The 10,320-nt window shown below is 41.9% G+C and overlaps 1 protein-coding gene across 4 annotated transcripts in view; it reads right to left on the bottom strand.

Annotated features, from left to right (window-relative positions):
* Positions 1-364: 364 nt before the first annotated feature.
* TMPRSS13 (transmembrane serine protease 13) overlaps positions 365-10,320 on the bottom strand; it is a 46,850-nt gene continuing 36,894 nt past the window's right edge. For all 4 annotated transcript variants that reach the window (XM_027835685.1, XM_027835683.1, XM_027835684.1 and 1 more), the window contains 5 exons: positions 10,095-10,267; positions 4,864-4,962; positions 3,395-3,537; positions 3,054-3,206; positions 365-990 (listed from right to left, as the gene is read on the bottom strand). In XM_027835685.1, coding sequence (XP_027691486.1) covers positions 964-990; positions 3,054-3,206; positions 3,395-3,537; positions 4,864-4,962; positions 10,095-10,267 — 595 coding nt within the window. In that variant the 3' untranslated portion in view covers positions 365-963. The remainder of the gene's footprint in view (positions 991-3,053; positions 3,207-3,394; positions 3,538-4,863; positions 4,963-10,094; positions 10,268-10,320) is intronic.

The raw sequence follows: 10,320 nt of genomic DNA, 5'->3' as shown, positions 1-10,320 counted from the left end.
GAGGAAGAGGCCAGCTCTGAGATTCTGTGAAGGCCTTGATCTCAAAAAATATCTAACTGTTTTCCAACTCCTTAAGAAAAAAAAAAGTCAAGACAGCCCTGACGTGGCTGAGCAGCAGACACAGGTTATTTTACAGCTGCTTCCACTGACAGTCAAGAGGTTGGATGGCCAGTGTGGTAGACTGAAGCATTAGGAGGACAATGGGGAGAAGTCTGGAGCACCTTTACTAGGTTACATTGCAGATCCAGCAGAAACTTCCTTCTGGAAAAAACATTATCAGGGGCAGCTAGGTGGTACAGTCGATAGAGCACAGGCCCTGAAGTCAGGAGGACCTAAGTTCAAATCTGGCCTCAGACGTGGAATACTTACCAGCTGTGTGACTCTGGGCAAGTCATTTGACCTCAATTGCCTCATTAAAAAAAAAAAAACCTAAGCACTAAGGGAGGATTTACTTCAAGGGCCCTCCACACACACCTTAAAGAATTAAGGTGCTGTGCCATCGTCAGCTTGTCTTTGTGCCATAATCCAGAAGTCAGCAAGACAAGAGCAAGAGAATGGTACAGGTCATTGAAGGTATCTCCAGAGCTCCTCCATGACCCTGTTCACTGGATCCACCCACTTAGGCTTCCATGTCAACCCCTTTTTCTTTCTAAAGTGGTATGGTCATTCCCTGTTGAAAAGGTCCACGGAACTCAAGGTCAACTCTCCCAATATTTTCCAATTTGGTTAGAAATTTAGGTCCTTTTCCATTTTACAACAATGCTGCCCAGGCTTGGGAAAAACAGGGACACATGCACACACACATACATGCACCCATTGAATGAAATAATAAAATTACTGAAGAGCATCTTTTGCTCTTTTTTCCACATTTCCAGGTCATACTGGAGAACCCTGTAGCTTCAGTCACAGGTAGAGCCTTCATAGTCAATGCTGTGAGATGGTCTGGCTTGTCATGCCACTTATTTAGGACTTCTGGCCCCGCACCTCACCCTGAGAATAGAAGAAAAGTACAGAGCAGGTTAGAAGGGCACAGCAGGGCCTGGAATTTTCCTTGCCTTCCTTAGCAGGGATTTGTTCCCCACCTCCCAGGAGAGAAGATAGTGGGCCCCATTTCAATTCAACTCTAGAAATACTTCTTTAACACTTTAACACTTACTACATGCCAGGCATCATGCTAGGCAGGGTAAACAACCACAAAACAGTCCCTGCCCTCAAGAAGCCTACATTCAACTGTGTACAAATAGGTAAATACAAGATAATTTGAGGAAAGGGAAAGAATTTGGGAGAGATTAGGAAAGGTTTCATGAAGGTGTCTCATAGCAGAGCCTTGAAAAAAGCTAGTGGGGATTCAAAGAAGTTGAAATAAGGAGGATAGTAGTGCTTTCTAGGCTTAGAGAGTGGTAAAGGCAAAGGTAAGTGGATAGGAGGTATTCCATACTTTAGGACATTGTAAAAGTGACCGCATTAAAGTATAAATGTCCATTTGGTTAGGATCCATGCTGAGGAAAGGGGCTCCTTGTCTTATGTCCATCCCAGTTCTTTCACTTGTAATCATCTTTGGAAATAGATCAAGTAGTGGTATTGCTGGGTCAAAGAGTATAGGCAGTTTAATAATTCTTTGGGCATAATTCCAGATTGCTCTCCAAAATGGTTGGATCAGTTCACAATTCCACCAACAATGAATTAGTTTCCCAATTTTCTTTGTCACTTTCCCCTTCAATCATTTTAGACTATCTGATAGGTGTAAAATGATATCTCAAGGTTGCTTTAATTTACATTTCTTTAAACAATAATGATTTAGAGCATTTTTTTCATCTGCCTATAAATTGTTTTGATTTCTTCATTGGAAAACTGCTTGTTCATATCTTGACCATTTATCAATTGAGGAATGACTTATATTTGTATAAATTTGACAAAGTTCTTTGTATATTTGAGATATAAGACTTTTATCTGAGAAACTGCCTATTATAATTTCCCCCCAATTTTCTGCTTTCCTTCTGATCTTGGTTACATTTGTTTTATTTGTACAAAAATTTTTTTAATTTACTGTAATCAAAATTATCCATTTTATACCTAACTTTGCTCTCTGTCTTTTTTAATTCATAATTTTTTTGCCTATCCATAATTCTAGTAAGTATTATGTTCCATGTTCTTCAAATTTTCTTTTAATATCTCTCTTTATATCTGGGTCATGTACCCATTTTGACCTTATCTTGGTAAATGGTATAAGATATTGGTCTATACCAAGTTTCTCCATAATGCTTTCCAATTTTTCCCAACAATTTTTACCAAATAATGAATTCTTATCCTAAAATCTTAAGTCTTTACACTTGTCAAATACAAGGTTATTATATTTATTTGCTGCTATAAATTGTATGTCTACTCTGTTCCATTGATCTACCTTTCTGTTTCTTAGCCAGAATAGTGAAGAGTGAAATGAGCAGAACCAAGAGAACACTGTATATAGTAACAGCAATATTGTTTTAAGAATGACTGAGCAAATAAGTCATTTTGACTATTATACATACCCAAATTAACTATGAAGGACATATGAAGAAAGATGCTATCTGCATTCAGAGAAAGAACTGATAAATAGGAGTATGTATAGAATAATTTTACATGTATACCTATTTGTGTCTAATGGTAGCCGTCTCTGGGGTGGGGGTGGGGAGGTAAGAGAAGAAAAGGGGGGAGGAAATTTACATGATAACTTTGCTGTATATTTAAAATGAATAGCAAGTTTACATAGTGGATTTGCGGTTTCATATGCAATCATCTTTTTATTGTACCATGTTATGGAAATGCTTGTTTTATGCCAAAAATTAAAATAATTAATTTTAAAAAGAAATTCATTATTATAATAAACTTATTATCTGTTTTATAACAAAATATACTTCATTAAATATTTAACAGTTTTCAAATGTCAAAAAAAGAAGAGGGAGACTGGTACGCAGCAAAGCTAGGGTGTGGGATTATTGAAGAGTAAGGCCTAGGGCTCAGCCATGAATACCCCATGAATACTCTCTCTGGAGGCCATGCCCTAGTTGTCTCACCTCCATTTTGCTGTAAATCCAGTGAAGGACTTCTGTCACTTTGGTGTACACACCAGGTTTGTTCCTCTGGCCACAGCCCGTGCCCCAACTGGTCACTCCTGTGAGGTACCATCGGTTGTTCCTCTCACACACCAGTGGCCCCCCACTGTCCCCCTACAAGGAGAAGATAGTGGTCACAGACAAGGAGGGAGACCAGACTCTTCCCCAGGTTTCTTGGGTATCTTGCTACAGGGAAGCCTGAGTCTCCATTCCCCCCATTTCCTCCCCACTCTACTCTACCCCCTGGGACATTAGGATCCACCCTCCCCTCCCACTCACCCAAACAGGAGTCGTTGACTCACCTGGCAAGAGTCTCTCCCTCCTCGGAGGTCTCCAGCACACATCATTCGAGGAGTCAGGTAATTGTCATAGACCAAATAGTTATTGCACTGCTTAAAGTCGATGAGATTGACTTGAACCTCCCGTAGGTAGGGGGAAGTCTTCTCTTCATGGAAAAAGTATGAGAGAAGGGAAGCAAGGGAGATGAGGAATGAATCCCAGAGTTTGATTTCCAGCCTCCAAGTCCAGTCCAGCTTAGCCCAGCTCAACCTCCACAGTGCCCATGACCAGGGAGGCCTCCTTTCATTGGGGTCTTCCAAGTACTACTGCATCTTGCTCTTGACCCTAGGGCCAAGCAAGCCCAAGTGGTTGAATGTATACCCCCAAATACACACATCTACCAGATACATTCTGATTGACGCTTATAAATATGTACAGATACACACACACACACACCATACTTTGATCTGGTATAAACTCATCCACAAAGCACCTTCACATACCTGCACTGATCCTCAAAAGAGTTCTATGAAGAAAACAGGGCAACTATTCTCATTCCCATTTTACTGATGAGGAAATTAAAGTTGAATGAGGTTGCCTTAGGTCACCTGACTAGTAACCTGGGAACCTAACCCAGACCTTTTGACTCCCAATCCACTGTTACCTTGTCTTTCCATATACCACATTCACATACATATAAACCCCAAAATGTCCTCCGCAGTTATACACAAAAAGAAAAACAAATTTACACAGACATAAAAACACAGACTTCTGTTATGGAGGCCAGGCGGCCACTACCCTCCATCTGGTTCCTGTTCCTCTGCTTCACTTCCCTTCAAGATTTTCAGCCTGAGAAGCAGTAGGGCACAATCACCATCATTATTGTGATAATAATTATAATTTTTTTATATTGTGTCCTAAGCATTTTGTGCAAAGCATTTTCTATCATGTTATCTCATTTTAACAACAACCTTGTGAAGTAGGTGTTGCTATTATCCTTATTTTACAGATGAGGAAACTGAGGCAAACAGAGGTTAAGTGACTTGCCCAGGATCATACAGCTAGTAAGTGTTTGAGGCAGAATTTGAACTCAGTTCTTCCTGATTTCAAGTCCAACATTCTATTTACTGCATTTAACACTAAGGAGTTAAAACTGAGCTTGCTGTTGGGACTCCTGGTTCCCTCTGGCCAGTGACCTGTAGAGGTGACTATTGCTGGGGTCGTCCACCCTCGTCCTCAGGCAGATAAATTTCCCTCTAGGATACTCAAACCCATAGCTCTAGTTGTTTCCCTTGTTTTTCTAGGCTCACCACAAGATCCCTAATTAGAGTCTGGGGACTAGCCCTGCCCCAAACCTTATTTCCCACAGGTTATGGTTAGCTCTGTTGCCCTCTGGTTCAGGGCAGGGAATTTAGGAAGGCTGTGCCTCAGGCTGCCCACCTCACTACCCCCACGATCAGCCACTGCCTCAGTATCATTTCTGGCTCCTTACCATCCGTTTCCTTTGTCTTGCCAAAGCCTGTGATCCAGCAGGTCTCATTGAGATTGAAGGTCTGTCCATGCATGGGGAGGCAGGCAGGATGGACATGAGCTGCAATAAAGACGCCATGGAATCAGCACAAGACCAGCACCAGAGTTTTGTCGTTGGTTTTAATTTTTTTCTCATAAGTATGGAATCTACCAAATGCCCTAAAAATCCTTGTTCTTCCCCACCCCTAACCCCCACAGATTTCAGAATTCTCAGGAGACCTGAGACTGACTCCTTCCCTTTTCCCAAGCAGGTCTCATGGCTAAAATACTCATAGGACCTCCTCTCCCCTTTTCCCACATACAGAATCATATTGAATTTGAGAATGGGAAAGGACCTCAGTGGCCATCTAGCCAAGCCCATAGTCATCCATACTTTGGTTTCACCCCACTCCAAAGGTCAGTCCTTAGGCCACCAAAACCATGACAGGATTAAGTGTGTGGCCTGTGGACACTGAGCAGCCTGAAAGGGGCTCACTCCCTGTACCCTACGGCTCTCTTGTACCATATTTGCAATAGAGGGACATCTACTTGACAGAAAGGACACAGGACGTGTGTTTTATAACCACTGGACCCTTTATGCCTTCTTTTTGTTGGACAGAGAAAGTAATAGTTTGAACTTCTGGACATCCAGGCCAATGGTCTGGTCTCCTAGGGCTGTGTCCATTCCACTCTGGTGATGGTTTTCCCCCTTTCTCCCTGGAATTAATCCCAGGCTATATGACCAGAGTAAATGGTCTTCTGATTCTGTTTACCATAACTCTGATTCAGGAAAATGTAGAGGCAAGAACATCGAACTGAGAGTCAGAAGATCTGGGTTCAAGGCTATGCTCTGACCTTTACTAATTATATATGACCTTAGGGAAGTCATTTCTACCTCCCTAAGCCTATCTTTCAGATGAAGGTTTGAAAAGTAATTATTTGATCTCTAGTCTTTCTATAATATGGTCTTGAGCATGTTAGTAGGCACTGAAAGGCTTATTAAATTGAATTCCAATCCCAGCAAACCTCTCAAGAATGGGTCCATTCCACTGTCCTTCTCTTTTATCCCTTATGGTCCCCATAGGCAAAGTGTCTTTTCCCTCCAGCCTCCTTCTCTTCCCTTCAAATGTTTGTTTAAACCTTTCCATTACAGACTTTTCCTGCACAGGGATGAATGTTGCCCTGATGGTGGTCTGAACACATTTCAGAGATGCCAACTCATCACAGTCTCTTGAGACTCTCCCCCCACGCCTAAACATCAGGCCTGAGTGAGACTGCATCCCTCAAAAGGGGACCCTTAAAAATGGGCAGCACCTAGGCCAGGGTTTGTGATGGTCACAGGTTATGGGTGGGGCCCCCTGGGTCACTCTAGGCCCCACTTCCAGTCTCTCCCTGCTCACCAGGCCTCAGTTTCCTCCTCGTTCCAATGGGCTAATTGCAATGATTCAGGGCATCATTTTCATAATTAAGGAGCCAGATACCAGCAAGTACCCCAGGCCCAAGAGCATGACAGTGGCAGGATTAACAAGGTTAAGATTCCTGGGACTCTGGTTCCACCCTAGGACCTCCTGCTAGTACAGTGTTAGACACATGACAGGCCTACTCCCACCACTCCTTCCATTGCTCCATCTGCATACCTTTGTAAGATCACAAGATCAAAGATCTATCGATGTAAGGCACCCCCAACTCTCTTATTTTGCAGATAAGGAAAGTAAGACTCAAAGAAGCTAAGTAATTTGCTTATAATCACACAGGCAGTAAATGTCATTGGTAAGATTTGAACCCAGGTCATCTGCCTCCAGAGCTACATGTTCCTCGGACCTTGTACTCTCATTTTACAGGCAAAGAATCTGAGATTTAGTTTAGTGAAGTGATTTTTCCAAGGTCACAAGGCTAGTTAGTGACAGATCCAGGCCTAGAACCCTGACCCTCTGACTCCAAAGCATTCTTCCCACAATACCAGGATTGACCATGCTTCCATGGTCTTCTTTTTTCCTGCCCTCTTACCCAATTCCTTCCCATCCTTCACAACTCAATTCCAGTGTCTCCTCCTCCATAAAGCTTCCCCTGAGTAGCACAAATCACCATGATTGCCACCCCTCCTTTGAACTTGTGAAATACTTACTGCCCGACTCATTCTTTTGGTGCTTATCAAAAACTGCCTTATGTTGCTTTACTATATACATCTTTTTTAAAAAATTCAATTCTATTTTATTTTCAAGTCTTCATTTTCTCCCTTCCACTCACATACCCCCCACCCCACCATAACCCACCCCTGAAAGAGCAAGAAAAACAAAACCAGTTGCAAACATTTAGTCAAGCAAAACAAATTTCTGTGTTGACTATGTCCAAACTAAAAAAATAAAAAAAGCCTCAATCTGCACTATCTTTCTATCTGTAGGGGGTGGCACACTTAGTCATGGTATTGCATAATACACATGTCTTTCCAGACATTCTGGAAAGCAAAAATGTAATTATGCCTCCCCCAAAAGTCACTGTCACAAAATTGTTCACATTATGTCCCAAAGAGAACAGAGAAAGACAAAAAGGATCAATCCATATGTAAAAAAATATTCATAGCAGCTGTTTTTGTGGAATGTCAAAGGATTGGAACAAATTATGGCATATGAATATAATAGAATGCATTAGAAATGATGAAAGAAACAGGTTCAGAGAAACCTAGGAAGACTTGTATGAACTGATGCAGAGTGCAGTGAGAAGAACCAGGAGAGCAATTTGTACAAAGACAAGAGTATCGTAAGGACAAACAAATTTGAAAGACCAACCATAATTCCAGAGGGCTGATGAAGAAGCATGTTGACTACCTCCTGATAGAAGGGTGATGAACTCATCAAGAGGCACAATGAGTTTTTGGACATGACCAATGCAGGAATTTGTTTTACTTGACTATGTCTATTTGCTTTAAGGGATAGGTTTTTCTCTTACTTTTTCAATGAGGGGCAGGGGTAAAGAAAGGTGCCAGTGAAAGAAAACAAATGCTTGCTAATTGAAAAACAAAATAAAAGTTGGAAAAAAAAACAAAAAGAAAATAATAATGTCTATATTTATCTTTCAAGGTGGGTAGAAAACTCCTGGAGTCTAGAAGTCACAGAGAGAAAGTAAGAGATAACAGCTTCTATGAAAAAGATCTAGAATTTTTAGTGGAATGTATGCTCAATACGAATCAACAGTATGACATAACACTCCCAAACCTGATAGCTCCTTGAATGCTTCAGGACCTGCTGTTTCATTGATGAGGACACTCTCTACTACTCTACTCTCCAAACCAAGAGTTTTCAGCCCCTCTTTGCCATAGGATGTAGTCTTCAAAAACTCCTGTGGCGCAAAATTCAGCACCTGGTTCAGCATCTGGCTCCAGAGTCAAAACCTTAGTTAAAAAAAACCTCCATAGTCAAAAACGTTTCCAGCTGACTAGGAACTAACACAACATATATTCCATTAGCCAGGACCATCTCCACACTCCGACGCGACCACAAAGAAGCACTTCAGGCAGAGGTGGCCTAAATGCAACAGTATAAGCATAAAGCAAGTGAGGTGAGAATCCCACCGAATTCCACCCTCACTAGACTCCACTTTGGAATATGATGCTCAGCTCTGAGCACCACATTTGAAGGACTGTGAGGAAGTGGAACATGACCCAAAGAGGGTGACTAAGAGGGAAAGAGGACTGGAAACTGGGCCGTAGAAGATGCTGGAGGAACTGAGGATTTGAGTTAACCTGGAGAAGAGGTGACTTAGAGGACACGCAATAGTTGTCTTCAAATATATGAAAGAATGTCACCTGGAAGAGGCATTAGATTTGCACTGTGTGGGCCCCGAGGACAGAAATAGGAGCAATAACTATAAGTTTTGGATTTCAGCTAGATGTAATTAAAACATCTCTTAAAAAAAAAAAACCTGTTTGAGAATGAGATGGAGTTTCTCAAAGAGTAGTAAGTTCTCCGTCATTTGAGTAGGTGGCTAGGGGCCAGTTGACGAGTAGGGGCTAGATGACACTTCTTTTGGATATTGTAAAGGAAATGAATATCCAAGCACCAGCTGAGCTAGATAACCCCTGATCTCTGCTTGTTGAAACCCTACCCATTTCCCAATATTCTGCTCTAATGCCACCTCCTCCATAAAGTGTTCTGTGGGATAACCAGTTCGAAGTAATCTCTCCAAAATTTGCAGAGCACTTTGAACTTCTCTTATTTTTACTCTGTTCATTTCTACATGACATCTATTATATAGTTATGACATATTTGTGTATAAAATGCCCCATATTAATTTCTGATAAATTCTATAATTGCAAGTGTTCACACCAGCTCTACCATTAAAATGTAAGCTCCTTGAGGGCAGGGACTGTTTCACTTTTGTCTTTGTATTCCCAGTGCTTAACCAGTGTTGGCACAAAGTAAGTGCTACGTAAATGTTTGTTGATTGATTCATTGACATGTGTCATATGGCCTTCATCATAATGATATCATGGGCAGCCAGATGTTACAGCGGATAGAGTGCTGGGCCTGGAGTCAGGAAAACTTATCTTCCTGAGTTCAAATTTGAACTCAGGCACTTGCTAGCTGGGTGACCCTGGGCAAGTCACTTAACACTGTTTGCCTCAGTTTCCTCATCGGTAAAATGAGCCGGAGAAGGAAATGTAGAACCACTTTAGTATTTTTGCCAAGAAAACCCCAAATGGGGTCACAAAAAATCAGACATGCCTGAAAAATGACTGAACAACCACAATAAATATGACATCATCATGAATGAGATTATATAGTGCTTTAAGATTTGCAAAGCACTTGAATACATTTTCTCCTTTTACTTTTACAACAAACCCACAAGGCAAGTGCTACAGGTATTATTATTATCCAGTTTTACAAATGAGGATACTGAGGCTTGGAGAAGATAAATGGTTGCACCAGAGCCACATAACTAGTGTCAGAAGTGAGACTGAAGCCCAGTTATTCCTGTCTCCAAGCACAGCCCTCCATTCACTGTACCATGGGAGCAGGGGCCATGTCTTAATTCTCATCACATTCTTTCCCCCTCCCCACACACCCCACACTATTTTGCACATAGTAGGCACTTAGTCAATGGTTAATGACTGACTGAGTGGCTTCATGGAGGTTGCCACACTGAGCTTCATCCTTCTCTGCTGCCATCCCCAGGGAGATCTGGGAGGGACAGTCTTGAACTCACTCACTCACTCACCAGAAAGGGTCAGAGGTTTGTCAAGCTTCATGAGCGCAATGTCATAATCATCCTGCTCATCAGAGTAGTTGGAGTTGATGATGATCTGGGCGACTGAGGCTGCTTCAGGCAAGTGGAGCAGGTTAGTAGTCCCGGCATATACTTTCCAGCCCTCCAGGATCTTCTCTCGGGTCCTGCCAGAACGAGAGAGAGAGAGAGAGAGAGAGAGAGAGAGAGAGAGGGAGGG

The sequence above is a fragment of the Vombatus ursinus genome, unplaced genomic scaffold (assembly GCF_900497805.2).
Source record: "Vombatus ursinus unplaced genomic scaffold, bare-nosed wombat genome assembly UNPS02014816.1, whole genome shotgun sequence".
NCBI classification, from domain to species: Eukaryota; Metazoa; Chordata; class Mammalia; order Diprotodontia; family Vombatidae; genus Vombatus; species Vombatus ursinus.
Note: the sequence above shows the minus strand (reverse complement) of the source record. Positions and strands in the feature narration are given on the sequence as shown.